General features: G+C 42.0%; 1 protein-coding gene across 1 annotated transcript in view; it reads right to left on the reverse strand.

Moving 5' to 3' along the window:
- The window catches only part of LOC122555938 (mitofusin-1-like), a 75,807-nt gene that overhangs the window by 29,703 nt on the left and 19,299 nt on the right, over window positions 1-26,805 (reverse strand). Inside the window, exons 5-10 of the mRNA XM_043702232.2 lie at window positions 21,955-22,079; window positions 21,595-21,703; window positions 20,599-20,706; window positions 20,240-20,393; window positions 17,577-17,644; window positions 303-424 (exon numbers count right to left, since the gene is read on the reverse strand). Coding sequence (XP_043558167.1) covers window positions 303-424; window positions 17,577-17,644; window positions 20,240-20,393; window positions 20,599-20,706; window positions 21,595-21,703; window positions 21,955-22,079 — 686 coding nt within the window. The remainder of the gene's footprint in view (window positions 1-302; window positions 425-17,576; window positions 17,645-20,239; window positions 20,394-20,598; window positions 20,707-21,594; window positions 21,704-21,954; window positions 22,080-26,805) is intronic.

The raw sequence follows: 26,805 nt of genomic DNA on the forward strand, positions 1-26,805 counted from the left end.
CCTTCTGTGCTGAAACAGTTCTGAGATGCTGTAAAGTTAGTATAGGGTTAAGAAAGTTGCCTTCATTGTGCCTGGAGAATAAATATGAACTTTTCATTGTTCCAACACAATTCTTGACATAATTCAAGTTTCATAACATTTAAGCACAGTTTTTTTTTAAAAGAATCAAATCACACTTTAACTATCATTTGAACATATCTACTTGAAGCCATAAGCAACAACAAAGCTGACACTTTGTTAAAGATTCAACTTTGCCAACTGCTGCCTCGTATATGAATTAAGTCACTGAAGATTTTTCTTACCTTTTTTCTGCTGCAACCACATTGATGGATTCCATGATTTTTTTCACAGTGTCTATGATCTGTTTAGCTCTGATAGTGTGTTGTTCAAATTTTGTTTTCACTGCTGACTGCGAGATACACTCCTGCGAGGCCCAAGCAGTAACACATTACTGTGAAACTTTATATTGTTTACATTGGACAAATGTATGTTCAGATACAGGCTTGCTGCTGGTTCTAAATAAATATACAGAAACCTTAACAAACATAAATATAAACAGAATTTATAATGAACAAAAGTATAAAAACAGCAGCAAGGCAGTGTCTTGAATGAGAGATTTTTATTCACAGTAATGTGTCAACTTATAAAAATAAAATTATACATATGTATAAAATAATACAAAACATACTATTTTTCACTGCACATGTGGGCATAAACTATGTAAGGTTTATCTGTTGTGACTTATCAAATTATTTCCATGTGTTAAGTACAAAAACAATGAATGAAAGTGGCCTCAAGACACTGAAGATCTGACGTCAGCTGTCATAGCTTTTGGAAGGGCGTTAAGAAAAGCTGTGTTGAATATGTACTGCACTTCCTTTCTATTGCCTACTAATTTCCTTTTGACACAAATTTGCCAAACTTCTTCCGCATTATAATTTTCTATTCCAATATTTACAGAATCTGACTTGATGGCTTTGACTTCAATCTGAAAGGGTCTCTGTTGTTTCAACAAAATTTCAGGGCCTCTGAACACCAGCTTATTTTCTTGCAGGTGCAACCACTGACTTGTAGTTTAACTTTATGTTTGGAAAACAGATGATAGGAGAAAGACTATGATTCCCTTTGAACTACATATTCTTCTGTTCCCTCCTGTTTGCATTCCATCCCTACCATGTAACTCAAACTTCAAAAAACACTCAACTATAAAATGAAATGTGCAAGGACATATATATGAGCAGACAAGCAGCACATGGGATTTAGTACACAAAAGTGACAGAGGCAGTATGGAGAGGCAAGTGTATAGACGCAAATGGAAGCATGTCTGCATAAATCTCTGGAGGTGGTAGGACATATCGAGACAGGTGATTAACAAAACTTTGGAATGTTGCACTTCATTAAGAGACATTGAAAACAAAAGCAGTTGTTACACTGAACCCTGTATAAAACTCTAATTTGGCCACAACTCGAATACGGAATCCAGGATGTGAAGACTCTCAAGATTATGCAAATGAGATTTACCAAAACAATTCCAGTGATAGATGATTTTAGCTGCAAGGTTACTTTGGAGAAACAAAACCAGAAATGGCTGTAACTGTTCTGAAGAAGGGTCACTGGACCCGATACATTAACCTTTCTTTCTCCCCACAGGTATTGCCAGACCTGCTGAGTTTTTCCAGCAATTTATGTTTTTGTTTCTGATTTCCAACATTCACAGTCTTCGGTCTTTTTAGTTTAAAGAAGCTGGGCTTGCTCCATTTGGTCAAGAGATCTGATAGACGTTTACAAGGATATTACAGTTTAAGATAATGGTAGGGAAGGAAAAGAAAACTGTACACATTAGCTGATCATACAAGGTCCAAAGAACAAAGTTTTGGGAAAGAGTAATACAACTAGTGGCAATGAACTAGAACTTGCTGCCTATGAGGGTTGCATAAGTACCACAATCACTACTTTACAAAGAAAATTTTTGGAAACTTGAAAGGAAAAAGACTTACAGGGCTAAAGAAGCGATCGGGTAGGCAAAAATGACTGAAATAGTCTATGGAGACCTGGCAAGGACTCATCAGGTCAAATGAGCTTATTTTGCACCCTAAATGACTTTAATTTTAAATGGCATCATAGGAAATACAATTCAGAAACTGCTTTCAAGGGATGCTTTCTACTGGGCTGGACTATTTATAATTATTAAAATCTCCTTAATTTTGGTGAAAGAAGTAAACAGAAATAGAGCTGCAGGAAATACACAGAGCTGGGTGGAAGAGTACAGCTCAGGAAATGCAGTGGTATGTCATTTACTTTTGGGGACAAAAGAGGACAAAGATGGAATGAGATGCACAGAGCAGGAAGTGGGGTGAATATAGTAGGTTTTGGGGAAATCAATGCTATCAGAGGAAAGTTGAGAGTTGATTGGGTGGTGGGTACCTACTATTAGGAACTGTATGCAAAGTGCTGAAATTGAAGAGGGAGAAATCATATTTAAAAAAAAACTTTCAATAACCTAGCTTATAATTATTTAAGAGACTCTAGCAGAAGTGATTTCATTATTAATCTTATTTTTAAGTGGCAAAGTTTATTGGATTATATGGTTTAAATTAGAACAGTAAAGGATAGTGAGAAGAGAACTTAATTTTGATTAAGTATTAAACAATACACTTAATTGAAACACAATAAAGATAGCTGGGCAACAGATGTGCTGTGCTTCTTGACACCACAGTAATCCAAGACAAACACATATGCAGTTCAAGCATGCTTGGTCCAGGCTTTATGAGTTGATGACCAAACCACAGAAACTGACAACAGGGAATTAGGAATTTACCCAGATACTTTATTGCAGAATGTGGTTCCACCCATTCGGACAGGATCTTCTCATTTGGTCATTAGTCTAGGAAAGGCGGATGTGACTGTGAGTGAGACAGATAAGGGTACCCAGAGGGAAGGAGCCTCAGTCTTTGCTATTGTCCAACAGAATTGTTGTTCCTGTCCAATAATAAATACTCAAATTGATATATTAATAACAAAAGTACCCATCATGTGTCATCAGGAGAATTACTAAGATGCTGCCTGGACTGGAGGGCATGTTTTATGAAGAAAGGTTGAGTGAGTTAAGGCTTTTCTCAGTGGAGCCAAGAAGGGTGAGAGGTGACTTGATTGAGGTGTACAGGTTGACGAGAAGCATAGAGAGAATAATCAGAGACTTTTCTCCCAGAGCACAAATGGCTATCACAAGGGGGCATAATTTTAAGGCGACTGGAGGAAGGTTTAGGGGAGATGTCAGAGGTCGGTTCTTTACACAGAGTGGCAGGTGCGTGGAATGCACTGTCAGCAGTGGTAGTAGAGTTAGAAACATTAGGGACATTTAAGTAATTGTTGAATAGGTACATGGATGATAGTAAAATGCAGGATATGTTACTTTGATCTTAGAATGGGATAAAAAGTCAGCACAACATCAAGGGTGTTGTATTGTTCCATGATCTATGTTCCCCCAGCTTGTTTGCATGAGAGTGAGGGCTGCAGGGTAGAGAAGCTAACTGATCATGGCACTGTGATGCAGGAAGCCATTCAAGTTGCTAAAGCAAAAAATAATGTATTAGCAATCGGGGACAGTACAGTGAGTGGAATTAATACTGTTCTCTGCAGCAAACAGCGAGAGTCTAGAAGGCGTTGCAGGACATTAGCTTAGGAATGAAGAGCAACTTACAATGGGAGGGGGAGATCTAGTCATTGTGAACTACCAATGACATGGGAGGACAAAGAAGGACATTCTGCAGAATTAGGCACCATAATTAAGCAGAACATCAAAGTAATAACCTTTGGATTCATGCAAGCTAGTATAGGGCAAATGATATTACAGAAATCAATTAGTGGCTCAAAGACTGGTGCAGCAGCAGTGGATTCCTGCTCATGCAGCAGTGGAATCAGTAAAGGGAAAGTGGAGACAGTACTATTGAGCAGGTCTGCACCAGAACCATACTGGGATGACAATTCTGGTGAGCTGCACAACTAGGGAAGGAGCTAGGGCTTTAAATGAACTGTGGGGGCAAGGAATCAAATGTGGGAAATCAGAAGAGTAGAGTAGAGCCAAAGCAAGATAGAAAAGTATTGATATGGGAATTCATAAAGACACAGTGAAAAGAAGAGACAGATTGTACAAATCTAAGAGTAAATTAATAGATAAGGTTAGAGGCTACAAAATTAATTATAGGATACAAGTAAATGTGATTCTGTATCAGTGGATGTGGTGCATTTGGATTTTCAGCGAGCCTTTGATCAAGAGTTTAGCATACAAAATCAAAGCACATGGGATGACTGGTAACACACTAGCCAGTTGATGATCAGGTCGGAAACAGAGTAGGAATGACTGGGTTGTTTTTGGACTGATGGGTGATGGTGACATGGGGTATATCAGGGATTGGTGATTGGACCCAAGCTATTCACAGTATATTAAAGATTTGAATGAGAATTCAAATGTAATATTTCAAAATTTGCTGATGACACAAAACCAGTCGAGATTGTAAATGGTAAGGAGGATGTAACTGAGCTAGACAAATTGAGCGAAGGGGAAAATGGATGGCAGGTAAAACATCTTCACCAATCTGCCAAGATTGTATCAGGAGTAACTAATTCTCAGTTCTTGTGGAGACAAAGTCCCGTTTTCACATTGAGGATACTCTCCCTTATGTGTGGCATTATCACTGTGCTAAATGGGACAAACTTTGAACAAATCAAATAACTGAAAATGGGGCACCCATCAAGCATTCTGAATCATCATCAGTAGCAGAATTCTATTCAAACATAATTCAAAATCTTATGGCCCAGCATATCCCTTAATCTACCATTGTTATCAAGCCAAACAATAAACCCTGGCTCAATGAAGGGCTAAGGTGGCCATGACATCAGTATAACCAGGCAAGCCTAAAACTGATGTCAGTCAGTTTGAAGCTACAAAACAGAACTGCCTGCATGCCAAACAGCAAATGACAGACGAGGGCTAAGTGAGTCTAGAACCAATGGGCCAGTTCGAATCTCTGTACTTCTGACAACTCTATTCCTGAATGGTGGAGGGCAATTGGAGGTGGGGGCTCCGCAAATATTCCCATTCTCAATAATGGAAGAGCCCAGCATATCAATACAAAAGATAAGGCACAAAACATTTGCAACAATCTTCAGTTGGAAGCCTTGAGTGAACGATCCATCTCAGCTGCCTCCAGGGATCCACAGCATTACAGATAAATCTGTAATGTAATCTGTAAGTCTAAATCTAATTCAACTCTCTCGACGTGATATCGGGAAATGGCTGGAGGCACTGGATATAACAAAGTTATAAGGCTTGACAACATTGTGGCAATAATACTGACAGCATGTGCTCCAAGACTTGGTATGGCCAAGCTGTTCCAGTACAGATAATTGCTCATGTATGTTTTGCCATGGTTGTGGGTATGCTCGCTGAGCTGGCAAGTTGATCTGCAGATGTTTTGACCCCTGTCTAGTTGACATCTTCAGTGCTTTGGAGTCTCCTGTGAAGCACTGAAGACGTGACCTAGAGAGGGAACGAAATGTCTGCAAGTCAACTTTCCAGCTCGGTGAAATTACCCACAACCACGGCAATCAGCACCTGAGCTACAAATCTTTATGCAAACCTTGAACAGCTAATGATGAGACATGCGTGTCTTATACACAAATCAAGACAAATCTAAACTAGCCAAGTACCCCCCCCCCCATTATTACATACTCTATCATCAACTATGATCAAAACATGCTGGGAATTCTTTATTTGAAAACCTCGGGACCAAGTGTTTTATGGATAAAGGATATTTCCTGTTTTTGGATACACTTACTTTTAGGTCTGTTCAGGGCCTTTGTAAACAAAAGCTTCATTTGGCCTGAATGGACTGGAACAAACCTGCAGAGACACATGGAGTATGGGCCTTTGGAAAAGGACTTTGCATTAGGCACATTTGAGCTAAGCAAAGCGTTTTCTAAAGGGCTTGAGCTAAATATGTCTATAGGTATGCTAAGGTCCGCATTTGAAAAGACCTTTGGTTTTCAGACACGCAGATAAAGGACCCCTTATCTGTACTATTAAGCAGAACTTAACAGCCTGAATCTATTCACTGATGCCCATTTTTTGTTCTGCCAAAGTGGCACAGCTTCTGACCTCATTAGACCATTGGTTTAAACATGGACTAAAGTGCTCAGTTTCAGAAGTGAGGTGAGGTGAGAAGTGAGAGTGACTGCCCTTAACATAAAGGCTGCAGTTGACCAATGTAGCCTCAAGAAGCCCTTTTACAATTGTTTTCCTTTCAATTAATCAAAAGATTATGGGATATATTTTGTTTTAAATAAGTCATTGTTTGTACGAATTATAGAACAGGTGGATTCATTTTTAAGCATTTCTACACTAGAACTCCAAAAACAAAAACAAGATGAGAGAACTGAACCAAAGCAATCACCAACATATTTTCTGTCTATCCTGGTTTGAAGCAGCTAAAATATAACTATGCCCTATAGCATATAGAAAATGTGCTTTTCTAGTAATATTTAAATAGACTGTTTCTATTCCTATAAGGAAGTGGCATGGGGAACTAGTAGATGCCAAATATAATTGTCCATTTCAATTTCTGAATAAATACACAACAAAAATTTTAAAAGGAATTAAACAAGAATGATAACAGAACAGCAAAGTGTTAGTACACTAGAATAGTACTTGTAGCAGCACCTCGCCGAAGCAGGTCTAGATTTCAGCAATGAACACAAAAGATTGACTATTAATAGAACACACATTCAGAAATGTTAGGGTACAGCTATCGGAGAGAAGAAGCATCTCAAAGAGAAACTGAGACACAGTTAGGTAAAACGCTAATCAACTTTTTAACATTGCAGAGTTTAAGAAAAATGAAAGTTCAAGATAATATATTCCATCTCAAGCCCTATGTGTCATATTTACAAGTTAAAGAATAATTTTCTGAGCACAATTCTGAACAAATTCTATTGCAAACAGAAGACGAATATCACAGTCTATTGGTGAATAAAAACATTTGTAAATGTTTTCACAAAATTAACTGATTTTTTTTAAATTAAGTATGGAAACAATACTTTTAACCCTTGGACAGTATAGGCTGAGAATTATATTTTCTTGGCAAATCAGGGTAATAGAGTAATTGCATGTGACTAACCCTGAAAGGCTGTTTAGTCCTGTTAGTTGGAATTTTCATATGCTATATTTATATGCCTGCTACCTAAGAATGCAATCTCTCAAATTCAACAACTGAGGAAAATTGAAATGTCCCACCTGCCATTTAAACTACAAGATTTTCACCTGAAACAAATTAGTGGCTTTGGTCGAACGATTTCTAGAAAACAAAGGCCCAGCTTTTCTTTTCTCAATAATGACAAATTTCTGTGTTTGCTATCATTGAGGGGTGCAATAACAATGTAACCTCCAGGAAGTTCACTAACACAAAAATCCAGAAGTTGCAGCTACCACACCATTTTGGTGATCCTGCTTTTCCTAGTCACAGAGTCATGGAGTCATACAGCATGGAAACATCCTTCGTTCTAACCTGTCCATGCCAACCAGATTTCCCAAACTGAACTAGTCCCACTTGCCTGCTTTGGGCCCATATTCCCGAAACTTTGCCTATTCATATATCTATCCAAATGTCTTTTAAATATTATAACTGTACTTGCATCTACCACTTTCTCTGGCAGTTCATTCCACATACTTACCACCTTCTGCATGAAAACATTGCTCTTCCGATCTCAAATTTTTCTCCTCTCACCTTAAACCTATGCCCTCTAGTTTTGTACTGCCCTACCCTAGAGACCTTTGCTATTCACCTTATTTATGCCCCTCATGAATGATTTGCACTAACAAAAATGTTCAGGCCAAGGTGTCTCACTGCATACCATCAAATTTCACGATATTCTGCTGAACTGCAAGAAGAGAGGGAGAGATAGCCATCCTTGAACAATGAGATCACCTGCCACAGGAATCACTGGTGCTGACAGAAGATAACGGAAAACTGCTGCCTGCTCTACACAGAGACTGTGGATCCAAGTGCGCAAGAAAACTAAATCTGAAGACAGGAGAAAGTGAGGACTGCAGATGTGGGAGATCAGAGTCAAAAAGTGTGGTGGTGGAAAAGCACAGCCAGTCAGGCAGCACTCAAGGAGCAGAGTCGATGTTTCGAGCATAAGCCCTTTATCAGGAATTTGGAGGGGGAGGGGGGGGGTGGAGAGGAGACCAAGAGGGCTTAGAGATAAATGGGAATGGGGTGGGGTGGGGGAAGGTAGCTGGGAATGCACTAGTCAGGTGGAGATGGAGGATGATGGTGATAGTTTAGAGCCGAGGGTGGAGTGGATAGGTGAGAAGGAAGATGGACAGGTAGGACAGTTCAAGAGGGCGGTGCTGAGTTGGTTGGTTTGACTGAGAAAACTGGTGAAATCGACATTGACCCCATGTGATTGGAGGGTCCCATGGCAGAAGATGAGATGTTCTTCCTCCAGACGTCGGGTAGCTAAAATTTGGCAGTAGAGGTGGCCCAGGCCTTGCATGTCCTTGGCAGAGTGGGAGGGGGAAGTTGAATTGTTCGGCCACCGGATGGTGCAGTTGGCAGTGCATGTGCCAGAGATGTTCTCGAAAACTTCTGCAAATTGCCAGCCCCCAATGTAGAGGAGACCACATAGAGAGCAACAGACACAGTAGATGATGCATGTGGAGGTGCTCATCTTGCACCTTGGAACCCTCAAACCACACGGGATCAATGTCGATTTGACCAGTTTCCTCATCTCCCCTTCCCTGACCTTATCCCTGATCCAACCCTCCAACTCGGCACCACCTCTTGAACTATCCTACCTGTCAATCTTCCCTTTCACCAATCCCCTCCACACTATCACTATCACCCTCACCTTCATCTCCCTATCGGATTCCCAGCCACCTTCTCCCCCAGCCCCATCCCTCCCATTTATCTCTCAGACCAATTGGCCTCCCTTCACATTCCTGAAGAGCTTATGCTTGAAATGTCGACTCTCCTGTTCCTTGGATGCTGACTGACTGGCTGTGCTTTTCCAGCACCACACTTAAATCTGGAAGACAGCTAACTAAAGTAGGCAAACTCAGCACAAGGCATTCTCTCAGAATTCCTGCTACTCATCTAGAGTATTCAACAATTTTACAGCTTTTGAAAGCTAACATTGCATACTGTACAGAGAAAAAACAGATGTACATGTTTCAACCATGACCTGAAATCAAAACTGATGAATTTTCATGACCTGAAATGTTCACTGTTCCTTTTTGCACAGTTAAGACCAGACCAGATATTTCCAGAGTCTAATATCTGCTGTATTTCACTTGGTACTAAAATCTGAAACAGTTGTCACCCTGAACTTTGAAATCAAAGAAGTGTTTCACATCAAAATCTTGCTAACAATCTAAATGCATAATTCAGGTTACTGACACATAGGGTAGAGGTTACTATTTCAAGTTACAACACACTGTGAAGAGAAAATTGTGCAGGGTAGAGATATCACTTCTTTGCCTACTCCTAGTGATTACATAACGCTTTTTCCATTTTTTTGGAAAGGTAAATGTGTCTTTCAGATGTTTTGTGGTCTACGACTAGACGATATATGAATCCTCTCTGCTTCACATTTCATCTGCTCCCCTGAAGGTGCACATTTTGCATCAGCAAAGTGAAGCTTATATGATGTGTTAGGACCCTTTATTTAGGACATATAAGGAGAAAATGGGACCTGTGGAAGACGACGGAGAACAAAACATGGAGAGGGTAGGACAGTGACAAGAGAGTGAGAGGAGAGGAGAAATAGAATGGAATGTAAAAAAGGAGGGGAAGAAGAAGGAACATGAAGGGGAATGGAACAAGGGAGAGAAGAGGGACAATGAAGGAGGGCAGAATAGGACCAGTGAAGGTAGAATGAAAATAGGACCAGAGGGAGCTGAATGGTGTATGATGGCTTACTGGTTAGCATTGCCTCCCCACAGCGCCAGGGACGGATTCCAACCTCGGGCGACTGTGTCGACTTTGCACATTCTCCCTGTGTCTGTGTGAGTTTCCTATGGGTTCTCTGGTTTCCTCCTACATTCCAAAGATGTCCAGGTTAGCTGAATTGGCCATGCTAACTTGCCCATAGTGTTCAGGGATGTGTAGGTTAGGTGCAGAAGTCAGGGGTAGATATAGGATATTAGGGTAGGGTCAGTGTGGACTTGATGGACTGAAGGGCCTGTTTCCACACTGTAGGGAAACTATGATTCTATGTAGGGATTCTAGGGAGGTGAAGTAGTTTGGGACCAGACATAAAGATTGTGATAACTATGATTGTAGGAAGTCAATGGCAAAAGAACAATAAAAGTAGACTATTAAGTCATGTGAGCCTGTTCCAGCAATGAAGTAGATTTTGGCTGAACTGTACCATAAACCTCTTTACCCACAATATCCATACCCTTTATATTCTCATATCCTTGAGCACCATAAATCTGAAACTATTAAAACTGAAATCAACAATTAACCCACTAACCACAGCCCTTTCGTGAACAAAGTTCTGTTTTTGATTATTAGAGTCATAGAGATGTACAGCATGGAAACAGACCCTTCGGTCCAACCTGTCCATGCTGATCAGATACCCCAACCCATTCTAGTCCAACCTGCCAGAACCCAGCCCATATCCCTCCAAACCCTTCCTATTCATATACCTATCCAAATGCCTCTTAAATGTTGCGATTGTACCAGCCTCCACCACTTCCTTGGGCAGCTCATTCCATACATGTACCACCCTCTGTGTGGAAAAAGTTGGCCTTTAGGTCTCTTTTATATCTTTCCCCTCTCACCCTAAACCTATGCTTTCTAGTTCTGGACTCCCCGGCCCCAGGGAAAAGACTGCCTATTTACACTATCCATGCCCATCATAATTTTGTAAATCTCTATAACGTCATCCCTCAGCGTCCGATGCTCCAGGGAAAACAGTCCCAGCCTGTTCAGCCTCTCCCTATAGCTCAAATCCTCCAACCCTGGCAACATCCTTGTAAATCTTTTCCGAACTCTTTCAAGTTTCACAACATCTTTCCAATAGGAAGACCAGAATTGCGTGCAATATTCCAACAGTGGCCTAACCAATGTCCTGTACAGCCGCAACATGACCTCCCAACTCCTGTACTCAATACTCTCACAAATAAAAGAAAGCATACCAAATACCTTCTTCACTATCCTATCTACCTGTGACTCCATTGTCAAGGAGCTATGAACCTGCACTCCAAGGTCTCTTTGTTCAGCAACACTCTCTAGGACCTTACCATTAAGTGTATAAGTCCTGCTAAGATTTGCTTTCCCAAATGCAGCACCTCGCATTTATCTGAATTAAACTCCATCTGCCACTTCTCAGCCCATTGGCCCATCTGGTCAAGATCCTGTTGTAATCTAAGGTAAACCTCTTCGCTGTCCACTACACCTCCAATTTTGGTGTCATCTGCAAACTTACTAATTGTACCTCTTATGCTCGCACCCAAATCACTTATGTAAATGACAAAAAGTAGAGGACCCAGCACCGATCCTTGTGGCACTCCACTGGTCACAGGCCTCCAGTCTGAAAAACAACCCTCCACCACAACCCTCTGTCTTCTACTTTTAAGCCAGTTCTGTATCCAAACGGCTAGTTCTCCCTGTATTCCGTGAGATCTAACCTTGCTAATCAGTCTCCCATGGGGAACCTTGTCGAAAGCCTTACTGAAGTCTATATAGATCACATCTACCGTTCTGCCCTCATCAATCCTCTTTGTTGCTTCCTCAAAAAACTCTAAGTTTGTGAGACATGATTTCCCACGTACAAAGCCATGTTGACTATCCCTAATCAGAGTTTAAAAATGTGGTGCTGGAAAAACACAGCAGGCCAGGCAGCATCCGAGGAGCAGGAGAATCGAAGTTTCGGGCATAAGCCCTTCTTCAGGAAAGAGGCTGGTGTACCAAGTGGGCTGAGATAAAAGGTAGGAGGGAGGGAATTTGGAGGAGGGGCGCTGGGAATACGATAAGTGGAAGGAGATGAGGGTGAGGGTGATAGGCTGGAGAGGGGGTGGGGGCGGAGAGGTCGGGAAAAAGATTGCAGGTCAATAGGGCGGTGCTGAATCCGAGGGTTGGGACTGAGATAAGGTGGAGGGAGGGGAAATGAGGAAGCTAGAGAAATCTACATTCATCCCGTGTGGTTGGAGGGTTCCTAGGTGGAAGATGAGGCGCTCTTCCTCCAGGCGTTGTGTGGCCAGGGTCTAGCGATGGAGGAGGCCAAGGACCTGCATGTCATTGGCAAAGTGGGAGGGGGAGTTAAAGTGTTCAGCCACGGGGCAGTTGAGTTGGTTGGTGCGGGTGTCCCAGAGGTGTTCCCTGAAACGTTCTGCGAGTAGGCGGCCTGTCTCCCCAATGTAGAGGAGACCTCATCGGGTGCAGCGGATACAGTAAATGATGTGTGTGGAGGTGCAGGTGAATTTGGGGCCTTGGAGGGAGGTGAGGGGGGAGGTGTGGGCGCAAGTTTTGCACTTCTTGCGGTTGCAGGGGAAGGTGCCGGGAGTGGAGGTTGGGTTGGTGGGGGGGTGTGGACTTGACGAGGGAGTCGCGGAGGGAGTGGTCTCTCCTGAATGCTGATAGGGGTAGAGAGGGAAATGTATCCCTGGTGGTGGGGTCTGTCTGGAGGTGGCGGAAATGACGGAGGATAATATGATGTTTCCGGAGGTTGGTGGGGTGGAAGGTGAGGACCAGTGGGGTTCTGTCCTGGTGGCGACTGGAGGGGCGGGGTTCAAGGTTGGAGGTGCGGGAAGTGGAGGAGATGCGGTGGAGAGCGTCGTCGACCACGTTGGAGGGGAAATTGCGGTCTTTGAAGAAGGAGGCAATTTGAGTTGTTCGGTAGTGGAATTGGTCCCCCTGGGAGCAGATGCGGCAGAGGCGGAGGAATTGGGAATATGGGATGGCGTTTTTACAGGGGGCAGGGTGGGAGGAGGTGTAATCTCGGTAGCTGTGGGAGTCAGTCGGTTTGTAGTAAATGTCTGTGTTGAGTCGGTCGCCCGAGATAGAAATGGAGAGGTCTAGGAAGGGGAGGGAGGAGTCTGAGACGGTCCAGGTAAATTTGAGGTCGGGGTGCAAGGTGTTGGTAAAGTGGATGAACTGTTCAACCTCCTCATGGGAGCATGAGGTAGTGCCAATACAATCATCAATGTAGCGGAGGAAAAGATGGGGGGTGGTGCCAGTGTAGCTGCGGAAGATGGACTGTTCCACATATCCGACAAAGAGGTAGGCATAGCTGGGGCCCATGCGGGTGCCCATGGCTACTTCTTTGGTTTGGAGGAAGTGGGAAGATTGGAAGGAGAAGTTGTTAAGAGTGAGGACCAGTTCAGTCAGTTGAAGGAGGGTGGCAGTGAAAGGGTACTGGTTGGGTTGGCGGGAGAGGAAGAAGCGGAGGGTTTGGAGGCCTTCGTGATGGGGGATGGAAGTGTATAGGGACTGGATGTCCGTCGTGAAGATAAAGCTTTGGGGGCCGGGGAAGCGAAAATCATGGAGGAGGTGGAGGGCGTGGGTGGTGTCCCGAACATAGGTGGAGAGTTCTTGGACTAAGGGGGACAGGATAGTGTCGAGGTATGCAGAGGTGAGTTCGGTGGGGCAGGAGCAGGCTGAGACAATTGGTCGGCCAGGGCAGCTGGGTTTGTGGATTTTGGGGAGGAGGTAGAAACAGGCAGTGCGGGGTTGTGGGACTATTAGGTTGGAGGTAGTGGATGGGAGATCTCCTGAGGTGATGAGGTTATGGATGGTCTGGGAGATGATGGTTTGGTGGTGTGAGGTGGCGTCATGGTCAAGGGGGCAGTAGGAGGTGGTGTCCGCGAGTTGGCGTCTAGCTTCAGCGGTGTAAAGATCGGTGAACCAAACTACCACTGCGCCTCCCTTGTCTGCCGGTTTGATGGTGAGGTTGGGGTGGGAGTGGAGGGCTGCGTGTTGTGAGGGTGAGAGGTTGGAGTGGGTGAGAGGGGTGGACAGGTTGAGGCGGTCAATGTCGCGGCGGCAGTTGGATATGAAGAGATCGAGGGCGGGTAAGAGGCCAACACGGGGTGTCCAGGTGGATGGGGTGTGTTGGAGGCGGGAGAAGGGGTCGTCAGAGGGTGGGCGAGAGTCCTTTTTGAAGTAGGCACGGAGGTGAAGGCTGCAGAAGAAATGCTCGATACCTCGCCGCGTGTCGGACTCATTGATCCGGGAGGGTAGGGGGATGAAGGTATCCCTAATCAGTCCTTGCCTTTCCAAATGCATGTACATCCAGTCCCTCAGGATTCCCTCCATCAACTTGCCCACCACCGACATCAAGCTCACTGGTCTATAGTTCCCTGGCTTATCCTTACCACCCTTCTTAAACAGTGGCGCCACATTAGCCAACCTCCAGTCTTCTGGCACCACACCTGTGACCATCAATGATACAAATATCTCAGCAAGAGGCCCAGCAATCACTTCTCTAGCTTCCCACAGAGTTCTAGGGTACACCTGATCAGGTCCTGGGGATTTATCCACCTTTACCCGTTTCAAGACATCCAGCACTTTTCTGTATACAAAGAAGTGTTACTTCCCAATTTCATTACGGATTGGCTTGACTCTAAGATGGCCCTGCGTTCTGGCCTCCCTAACAAAGAAGAGTTTTTCATTACCAGATCAAATCAGTTCTCATTTTAAAACCTTAATTGTACAACTATACCAGGAAATCTCTGAAGTCATTCAGCAAAACAGGTTTGGTTTTTTAAACTGCATTCATAAGCTTCCTACCATGGGGTCAGGATTGGGGCCATTCACACAGAAATCATTCACTCTACTACATTTAACTCCTGTACATTGCTCCACCAATGAAGCAATACTTTGCAAGATGTGAAAATATCCATGTTCAGACGAGTAGATAACAGTCTTCCATTATCTCGGGCAATATCCATCTCCAATAAGGGACAATTCTAACTTTCAGTAACATCACTATTATCAGTTTTAAAAATGGAAGAAATAAACCAAGTAACCCCACGAGATCAGTAATTTTCTCAGTAGCTGGATAACTGTTAAAATACATAAACAGGGATTGAATAAATTATCACTTGGAAAAGTATAAATTATATGGTCCTCCAGGAATCACTGTTAGGTATAAGCTGTACTTAACTTCTTTACAATAATTCCACGTTTCCAGATGTTACAAAGTCAACAGAAATGGAAAGTTGTGAAGATTGTAAAAGAATTCTAATTGTATACACATAACAGGGTGAGCAGGACAATGCAGAAAAGATCTTAAAAATAAAAGATGTCACTTTCTTCCCCCACCCCCTCCCCCTTCAAGAATGAAGAATTGCAAACTTTAATGACTCATGTGTACCGATGCTACTTAGGATCCTCTTCCCCTTACATTTACCTCAGACGAAGACACCCAACCTACACATCCCTGAACAGTATGGGCAATTTTAACAGGGCCAATTCACCTAATCTGCACATCTTTGGATTGTGGGAGGAAACCAGAGTACGCAGAGGAAACCCACGCAGACAGGGGGAGAATGTGCAAACTCCACACAGACAGTTGCCCAAGGTAGGAATCGAATCCAGGTCCCTGACACCGTGAGGGAACAGTGCTAAACACTGAACCACCGTGCCGCCCCGCCACTTTCCTTTTCCCAACTGCACATTCATGATATAATTTGACCTTTTCTCTCTAGATCTGTTAGATTTCTCTTTCGCTAAGATCTCACCAACATCTTCTGTTGCCTTCACCTTCTTCAGCCAGAAAATCTATGGCTAAGATTGCACACAAGGAACCCTCTTATCCATTTGCAGAATTCACCCTAATCTGGATTCCTTACTCACCCCACATTTTTTCATTGATAACTGCTGACATAAGATTGGCCATCTCAACTTCTCTGCTCCCCTTACATGCTCTATTCGGTTTCCCTCTGAAATGATATTAATTACACTGATTTCAGAAATTCAACCTTAGCCTGTTGTTATTTGGCATTAGTAGAGGCAAAACATCAACTCTCTGACAATATCCTTCAATCCCTGTCTGCATCATGACCCAACAATGAACCTCAAGCCACTGTTTCCAAGACTATCACGGAGCACATCTTCCCTCAATGATCACCAGCCCCATATGGTCCCTCAACCATGAACAGCTGTCTTCTACCTCCCTTCCAAGATCCATAAACATGGTTGCCCTGTTAGATCCAATCTTTCAACTTGTTGCTGTATCACTGAACTGCTTTCTCACTACCTCACATATTTTTCCCCCTTGTGTCTAGTCTCTTCTCACCTACATCTGTGATTGTTCTGATTTTCTCTTTAAGTTTAACAGTTTCCTGACATTTACCATTGCATCACCATTATCTCTACCAGGAATGTCCAATTTCTCTGCTCTTCCATCCTCCCCTAAGATGGCTTAAGGGAACTCCACTTTTCTTCAAGGAAATCAAACCAATCTTTTCCCATGACTTTGCTACTCTTCCTGGCTGAGCTTCCTTTCACATTGAACCACCTCACCTTTAACTCCTCCCATATTTTCCCAAGTGAAAGACATTGCTATGGAAATGCACATAGGTTTGGTCTTGTCTGCCTTTGTGTGGGATACGTGAAACATGTTTGTTCCAGCCCATGGAGGCCCCCCTCACTCATCCTTGTCTGGTACTGTAGCAGTTGTCATTTTCTGTTCTCATCCAGAATTTGAAAATTTAAGCATTTTTTTCTTCCAATGTGCACCATTTGCCTTCCTTCACCATCCATTTTGGATGCTTCCCTTCCCAATAACTTTTCTGTCACCATTTCTAGGGGTAGGCTTTCAAGCAATGTTTACTATAAGCTTCAGCTATATTATCCTTAACCGAGGCCTCTGCCCCCACTATAATTGACAGGACCCTCAACTGTGCTCCATTCTATTTTTCTCATCTATCATCACTCCTTCGCCTCCCTCAAAGCCACTTTGGTCCTGAACTTCCACCCTACCAGCATTTGTTTTCAACTGATCACCCACCTCCATTTCCACTACCTCCAGCATAATACTACGTAAAATACATCATCCCTTTCCCTCCACTTTCTACATTCTGAAGGCAATGTTCCCTCCATTTTCTGTATCATGAAGGGATTGCTCCCTTCACGTTAGTATACTCGGCAATAATTCACAATCTACATTAGAGTGGTGCTGGAAAAGCACAGCAGGTCAAGTAGCATCCGAGGAGTAGGAAAATCGATGTTTCGGGCAAAAGCCCATTCACAACACTGTACCTTTTCCTTTGCATGTTATTCCTATGCAATAACATCTCCCCACCTAAGGTGAAACAGTGACTTGCTTCTTTCAATATAGCATTCTGTATTTACAGCTCATAACGTGACCACCTCTATACTAGAAAGACCAAAATGTCGATTAGATGACCACTTCAACACAGTCATTCTGCAACTGCACATTCAAATAGGAATTTAATACTAACTTACAGTCTTTTTATAGGCTCCAAATTTCTTTATTTCAATTTAGGAGCAAAGAAAACCTTAACTTCATGGAGCAATGATAAAAGATAGCTGTCCATCATGTACCTCAAATTGATGCTCAAAGTTCTGAAATTCAAAAAGCCTAGCTTGGAATCCATCTGCTAGTGCACCACCTGTAAACAAAATGCAAAAGCAACATGAAGTAGCTTTTAAGTATTTCATTGTAAAGAAATATGAAAAGATTAAAATATTACAACATGTAACTATCGAAGTCGCTGCTGTGGTAATTTTCAAATTGGAATTATCTATAAACATTACATTCGTTCATAGACGTCAATGCCATTAATTTCAAAATACTGCTGTTACACCAAATGACCAAAACTGTAGCACCTTCCAGTTACGTGGAAAAATATCTCAAGTCACTTCAGAATTACAAGGAAAAGCACACATTGTAATTTACACATATGTATACAAATGGATGTTAGGTTTATTAATGAAAAGTACTGATTTTTAACAACTTTTTCACAAATGCTATCCCATGACATCTAAAATGACCCTCTGCAAAACTGGCACTTCTTTATGTACACATCTACCCTAATTATCACAGTGCAGTGCCAGCTACTCAAAAGGAAGAATACACCATAACTGCAGAACACATTTCTGGTTGTATAGAACAAGAGTGGCAAGCCAACAAATAAGGAAAGCTACAAAAATCTGACAAGCTCATGGGATCCAGGGTAACTTAGCAAGTCAGATTCAAAATTGCCTTAGTTTCAGAAGACAGAGGGTAGTAGAAGAAGGCTGTTTGTGTGACTGGAGGCTGATGTGCAATGGCATATAACAGGAATCAATGCTGGGTCCTTTGTTGTTTGTGATAAATCATAAATGTTGTAGATAGGAACGTGGGGCAAGATGATAAGTAAATTTGTGGACGACCCAAAATTGGCCAGGTGGTTGACAGTGAGGAGGAAGGTTACAGGATGATATAAATGGATCATTCAGATGGGCACATCAGTGGCAGAAGGAATTTACCTGTGATAAATGAGAGATGATGCACTTTGGAAGAAGGAACAAGACAAGGGAGAGTACCCATGAAATGGCAAGACACTAGAAAACTCAGAGGAACAGAGGGATCTTGGGTTGCTACCATAAAGGCAACAGGATAGGTTAAGAGAGTAGTTAAAGAGGCACATGGGGTACTTGCCTTTATCAGTTGTGGCATGGATTATAAGAGCAGGGAAGTCATGTTGGGCCTTACTTTGGTTAGTCCACAGCTGGAGTACTGCGCACACCTCTGGTCACCACACTATAGGAAGGATACGATTGCACTGGAGGGGATGCAAAGGAGATTCACCAAGATGTTGCCTCTGATGGAGTTTTTCAGCTATGAAGACAGGCTGGATAAACTTGATTTGTTTTCTTTGGAACTGAGAAGGTTGAAGGTGAATCCGACAGAGATGTACAAGCTTAAGGACTGCATAAACAGGGTGAATAGAAAACAACTGATTGCCTTAGTCAAAGGGTCAATAACAAGGGGGCATAATTTTTAAATGAAAGGTACGAGATTCAGAGGCGATTTGAGGAAAAACATTTCCACCCAGGGAGGTTGGTGTGGATCTGGAACGCTCTGCCTGGGAGGGTTGTTGAAACAAGAAACCCCACAATCTTTAAAAAGCACAATACTTTGATAAGTACTTGAACTATCATAACAATCAAAGCTATAGGCCTAGTGTAGGAAAGTGGAACTAGTGTAGGTAACAGAATAGTTTTGGTGGTACAGACTCAATGGGCTGTATACTGTATGATTCTATGAAAAGATTAACTGCAGTAAGATAATACTTTAGGATGTCATTATCTAATAGCCACAGTCTTGGGACCCTAGTTCATACCCTCATCTAAAAAGTTAGAGAAAACAAACAAAAACAGAAATTGCTGGAAAAACCCAGCAAGTCTGGCAGCATCTGTGGAGAGAAAGCAAACTTTGGGTGGTTGGGTTGGTTGGTCCGGGTGTCCCAGAGGTGTTCTCTGAAACGACCACCCTGTGGCTCAACATTTCAATTCCCCCTCCCACTCCTCCATCGTCAGACCACAACAAAATGACGGTTGGAGGAAGAACGCCTCATCTTCCGCCTAGGAACCCTCCAACCACAAGGAATGAACTCAGATTTCACCAGTTTCCTCATTTCCCCTCCCCCCACCCAGTCTCAGTCAAATCCATCGAATTCAGCACCGCCTTCCTAACCTGCAATCTTCTTCCCGATCTCTCCGCCCCACCCCAGTCTGACCTATCACCCTCACCTTGACCTCTTTCCACCTATCACATTTCCGACGCCCCTCCCCCAAGTCCCTCCTCCCTACCTTTTATCTTAGCCTGCTGGACAAACTTTCCTCATTCCTGAAGAAGGGCTTATGCCCGAAACGTCGTTTCTCCTGTTCCCTGGATGCTGCCTGACCAGCTGCGCTTTTCCAGCAACACATTTTCAGCTCTGATCTCCAGCATCTGCAGACCTCACTTTCTCATCAAATTCCAGATGTTCACCAACCTCTGGGTGAATAGGGTTTTTTCCAATCATGTCTCCCATAATCTTTCTTCCAATCACCTTCAATCTCTGTCTCGTTATAATTTTTATCTCCGCTCGGAAAATAGGTATTTCCCGTCTACCCTATTCCCCCAACCATTCAATTTTGTACTACTAAGTAATCCCTTAGCTTTGTCTGCTATTTACATTCAAGACCTCTCTAATATTTAAAAACACTGCAACACTTACCTCCTTCTGGCATTCCCTGCGCTTTGTGAATTCTGGCATTAACAGCTTCCTTAGCAGAAACAAAAAATATGCGATTCTCAGCCTGTGCATGATCCACTACTCCAAGTTCATCAACAAGGAAACTAACACAGCGGTCAGTATGTTGCTGACGTACCTGAATAGTAAAAATGATATCGATTAATACCAAGACAAAAATCAACAGAAATATCACAATAAACAAATATCCAAAATTATGATGTAATCAACATCCAAGCAACTATACTTAACATTCTATAAGTACAGGAGTAATTTAGCCAGTGATATATTATTTTTACACTCAAAAGTTCTAAAAGAAACTATAATTACAGTGTACAACTTACTTCATCCATGTATTCTGGCTCAGAAGCAGAAGCATCCCAACGATTATTTAAGATAAAAATATTAGGCTTGGAAAGTCGCTCATTAACTTTATGAAAAAATTGTTTCTCCTGAAAGTGAAATGACAAAAATACTCAAAATCCAAAGTTCCCATTAAAATTGTAGAATCTATGTTTGAAAATAAGCTCAAGTAATAGATTCAATGTTAAGCTGTACTCTGCAATGAATAAACTGACATTCTTTTATACCCATGAACATTTGAATACAGACTTTATTTTAAACTAGTGGATTGGTTCTTTGCTGATAGCATTACAGAACTTGTAACCAAGCAACATGATCTAATGCTCCAATGACAGGAGTTCCAATCCCACTCAAGGAAGTTGGTGATTTTAAATTCAATTAATTAATAACAATCTGGAATAATATGCTAATCTCATTAGTAGTCATCATGAAACTACCAAATTGTAATTGATGTCATAGGATTTGTTAAAAGTCGTTCAGGAGAGAAAATCTACCATCCATCCTGATCTTGCCTAAATGTGATGCCCTATCACAACAAATAGTTGGATGGGTTATATCAACTACTATGAAAGCATCATGTACCTACACTATAATGACTGCACAGCAAAGATGGTTCACCATCATCTTAAAACTAATGAGCGATGTGAAATAAATGTCTGCAATGTCTAAAACCCTTAATTAATTTTTAAATATCAGCTGGAGACAATATGAAGTTGTTAAATGGATACCAAAACAGTTTAGTACACAAATTCTGGGTTTGTTGCAGTGTTTGATTTAACTCAATTTTTATTTTCAAAATTAGTACACATCCACTATATTACAACTTTCATAATTGTTAAATTATTTTTATTCAGCAATTTACACGAAAGCTCTTTTTTTAGTTTCAATTAACAAAGAAACATCGATGGAAAGAAGTAGAAAGGAGTAACTTTTTTAAAAAAGTATAAATGGGACAAACACAAAAACGTAACACTTACAGTCTGCATAAGTGTCGATTCTGAATTTGCTACTAACACAAAGACATCAGCATCCAGACAAAACTTGTCAATCCAGCTATCCAACTCTGTGGTGACATCAGTACCAGGGCTAAAATCAAGAAACATCAGTTAGACTTGACACTAAATGTATTAATATATGAATATTTTAAAATGCTAAACATTTATTAACTTTTACAAATATTTACAACCATCACAGTCAAACATCACAATCAGAACAGCTTTTCAAATAATGTGCTTTTGCTTCTGCTTAGTTGCAAAAAAAAACATTGCTCTAGACAATATTACTATTGACTAATTCATAAATTCATCAATTTCAAATTATTCTGAGATATTTCACACCTGTCCATCAACACCAAGTCATCTCGAAGAAGAGCACATTTCGATTTTGGCCAAAAAACACGGACTAGACAACCAGCATCTAAATATTCATTCTGATGCAGGGCATGTGCCAGTTGGTTCACAGTCTAAAAATACAGAAGGAATTTTTTTTTTTTAAAACACTGTACTATTGCATTATTAACAAATATTGTCGGCTGGAAGCAAAATAAACACTAATAGAGAAAAATAACAAAAATTAGAGGAAAAATACTTGAACATCTAGATTTCATTATATTTATATGACAATACAAACTCTCTCTTCAAGGAGATTCAAATACCTATACATCCTCCTCTGTTATTAATACCTCTAATTTGTAATTAATACTAGTGAACATATTCACACCCTGCTGCATTTTTCAAGAGTTCTAAAGGGGTTTGAAAATCTAGATAAATGTACAAACGTGCACTTACATATATAACTGGCTTCTGCCTATAATTTAAGGTCTTAAAGTTGCATACCAATTCCTCTCAAGTTGTTGCCCCCGGCCTGTACATTAAATGATTCTTGATCCTTCTGGATTTCAACAACCATTCACAACTGTTTTTCACATTTATTGCCTCCTGTTCCCACTCAATCATTCTTCTTATACAAACTCACTTACATATATGTGAAACCATATCACCATCAAATCTTCTCTGTAAGCATGAATGCAACCTCCCACAAGTCTTTCATATCTCTTAACACCTATATCACCCTCCTCCAATGATTGTTCTCGCTATATGTTCATGTGACGTTTCTCCCCAGACTCCCTTGTGAAGTCATTTTCACACTACTAATCTCATTCTGTCTGGTATTACATTATCACAATATTTACTTGTCCTTTTCCCTTTGTTTCAATGCCCATCATACCAGTAAACAGTCTCTTATCTTTGCCACTGCCACAGGTACAATCTTAATTTTTGCCAGATTTAAGTCAGAAGTGCAGACAACATTAACATAACTGGTACATAAATGACTATAAAAATCCTGGTAAACGCCTACATCAGCAAAACCGAGTGAAGCTCCCTGGTGCAGGAAATGAGGTGGGCAGGAATATTGAATTGCATAAGTGCCAGCTTCGCAATAGCATGCTGAAAGTCGAGAAAAAAGTCCAGCATTATTAGCGTAGGGTGAGTTGCCAATAGCAACCAACATTAACCTTTTTTTCATACATTAGCATGTTATTAGTATGTACAATAAACCAAGTGATCACCAGTTTAAAGCATACCTCTGCAATTAAATCTGCAAATGAGAAACATTTGGATTCAGATCCAAGTTGGCGAACAGCAGGAAAGGCAGTCTTCCTGCTGGAGGATTTGTAACAAGTAGGATCTCTCTGCTGTGTGGGGACCTTTGTTGGAATGTGGAAGAGAAGGCTAAACTGTTGCATTGAACTTGGGTGGTAGCTTTCAAGACCATCAATAATACCCTTACTTGCATAAAATTCACTAAAGAAGAGGAAAACAACAACAAACTGCCATTCCTGGATATCATAGTAGAGCGAACAGCCAATGGGGAACTGCAAACCAGCGATTACAGGAAAACAACACATACTGACCAAATATTGAACGACCGAAGCAATCATTCCAACATCCACAAATGAAGCAGCATCAGAACATTATTTCAATGAGCCAACACACACTGCAGCACAGAGGAACTACACAGAGCAGAGGAAAAATCACCTATACCATGTATTCAAAAAGAATGGGTATTCAAAAAAACAGTCCGCCGATTTCTCAGCAACAAACCGAAACAAACAGACAAAACACGTCCAGAAACCCTAGCCACTCTCCCCTACATCAAAGACATGTCTGAAATGATTGCCAGACTACTCAGACCCCTTGGCATCATGGTAGTCCACAAGCCCACCGACACACTAAAGCAGCAGCTAATGAACTTGAAAGACCCTATACAGACAACAAGCCAAACTAATGACATTTACAAAATACCGTGCAAGAACTGTAACAAACACTATATTGGACAAACAGGCAGAAAACTAGCCACCAGGATACATAAACATCATCTAGCCACAAAACGACATGACCCCCTCTCACTGGTATCCTTACATACAGATAAGGATACCACTTTGATTAGGACAACACATGCATCCTAGGACAAGTCAGAGACACGCACGAGAATTCCTAGAAGCATGGCATTCCAACCGGAACCCTATCTACCACCCCGAGAGAAAGAACAGGAAATGGCATCACCAACCCATATAAATATAAAGCAGGAATCATCAACAGTGCTTCGCCCGGAGGCCCACTGAAGATGTTACCTAGTAGGGTGACAAAGCGTCTGGGAATGAACCTTCCAGCTTAGCAAGCAGCTCTTTTCAGGTTCCAAGGCCCCCCTTTCAAACAGGAATACAACACGAACAGATAGACAGAAAATCATTTCACAGTTTTCAGTCTGTGACCCCCTTCAAATGTGCCAGGGTCCCTAAAAGGGCTATATGGTCCCCCATTGAGAACGGCTGGATGCTGAGGTTGGGTATTTTCTGTTTGCCTCCGCAAATGGTTAGGCCTCCTTACAGTGCTTTGCCAATCGAGTCATAGAGATGTACAGCACAGAAACAGACCCTTCGGTCCAACTCGTCCATACCGACCAGATATCCCAACCCAATCTAGTCCAACCTGCCAGCACCCGGCCCATATCCCTCCAAACCCTTCCTATTCATATACCCATCCAGATGCTTTTAAATTTTGCGATTGTACTAGCCTCCATCACTTCCTCTGGCTGCTCATTCCATACACGTACCACCCTCTGCGTGAAAAAGTTGCCACTTAGGTCTCTTTTTTGTCTTTCCCCTCTCACCCTAAACCTATACCCTCTAGTTCTGGACTCCTCCACCCCAGGGAAAAGACTTTGCATATTTATCCTATCCACGCCCCTCAATTTAATAAACGTCTATAAGGTCACCCCTCAGCCTACGACGTTCCAGAGAAAACAGCCCCAGCCTGTTCAACCTCTCCCTGTAGCTCAAATCCTCCAACCCGGGCAACATCATTGAAAAGTCTTTTCTGAATCCCTTCAAGTTTCACAACACCTTTCCGATAGGAAGGAGACCAGAATTGCACGCAATATTCCAAAAGTGACCTAACCAATGTCCTGAACAGCCACAACATGACCTCCCAACTCCTGTACTCAATACTCTGACCAATAAAGGAAAACCTACCAAACAGCTTCTTCACCATCCTATCTACCTGCCACTCCACTTTCAAGGAGCTACGAACCTGCACTCCATGGTCTCTCTGTTCAACAACACTCCTGAGGATCTTACCATTAAGTGTATAAGCCCTGCTAAGATTTGGTTTCCCAAAATGCAACACTTCACATTTATCTTTATCAGCCCATTGGTCCATCTGATCAAGATCCCGTTGCAATCGGAGGTAACCTTCTTCGCTGTCCACTACACCTTCAGTTTTGGTGTCATCTGCAAACTTACTAACTATACCTCTTATGCTCACATCCAAATCATTTATGTAAATGATGAAAAGCACTGGACCAATCCTTGTGGCACTCCCCTGGTCACAGGCCTCCAGTCTGAAAAACAACTCTCCACCACAAACCTCTGTCTTCTACCATTGAGCCAGTTCAGTAACCAAATGGCTAGTTCTCCCTATATTCTGTGAGATCTAACCTTGCTAACCGTTGTCCCATGGGGAACCTTGTCAAATGCCTTACTGAAGTCCATATAAATCACATCTACGACTCTGCCCTCATCAATCCCCTTTGTTACTTCTTCAAAAAACTCAATCAAGTTTGTGAGACATGATTTCCCACACACAAAGCCATGTTCACTATCCCTAATCAGTCCTTGCCTTTCCAAATACATGTACATCCTTGTCCCTCAGGATTCCCTCCAATAACTTGCCCACCACCGACGTCAGGCTCACTGGTCTATAGTTCCCTGGCTTGTCCTTACCATCTTTCTTAAACAATGGTACCATGTCAGCCAACCTCCAGTCTTCCGGCACCTCACCTGTGACTATCGATGATCAAATATCTCAGCAAAAGGCCCAGCAATCACTTCTTTAGCTTCCCACAGAGTTCTCGGGTACACCTTAACAGGTCCTGAGGATTTATCCACTTTTATGCATTGCAAGACATCCAGCACTTCTCCTCTGTAATATGGACATTTTTCAAAATATCACCATCTATTTCCCTACATTAAATACTGATGCAAAATACTCGTTTAGTATCTCCCCCATCTCCTGCGACTCCAAACAAAGGCTACCTTGCTGATCTTTGAGGGGCTATATTCTCTCCCTGGTTTCCCTTTTGTCTTTAATGTATTTGTAAAAACTTTTTGGGTTCTCCTTAACTCCATTTGCCAAAGCTATCTCATTTCCCATTTTTGCCTTCCTGATTTCTCTCTTAAGTATACTCCTACTGCCTTTATACTCTCCTAAGGATTCACTGGATCTATCCTGTCAATACCTGACATATGCTTCCTTCTTTTTCTTAACCAAAACCTCAATTTCTTTAGTCATCCAGCGTTCCCTATACCTACCAGCCTTTCGCTTCACCCTAACAGGCATATACTTTCTCTAGATTCTCGTTATCTCATTTCTGAAGGCTTCCCATTTTCCAGCCGTCCCTTTATCTGTGAACATCTGCACCCAATCAGCTTTTGAAAGTTCTTGCCTAATACCATCAAAATTGGCCTTTTTCACCAGCGGTTGGCTGATGCAGGATTGCATTTGACCGTTGTACTGCCTCTAACTGGAATTCCCATTTACTTCCCATCCCATTAGCCCACTTGCCACTGCAGCAAGTTTCTGCCCATTGAAGCTTTCTACTAACTAACAGGAAATAACTCAATTACT

This window comes from Chiloscyllium plagiosum, unplaced genomic scaffold (assembly GCF_037043375.1).
Source record: "Chiloscyllium plagiosum isolate Xiang-an unplaced genomic scaffold, Cpla_swu_hap1 HiC_scaffold_13, whole genome shotgun sequence".
NCBI classification, from domain to species: Eukaryota; Metazoa; Chordata; class Chondrichthyes; order Orectolobiformes; family Hemiscylliidae; genus Chiloscyllium; species Chiloscyllium plagiosum.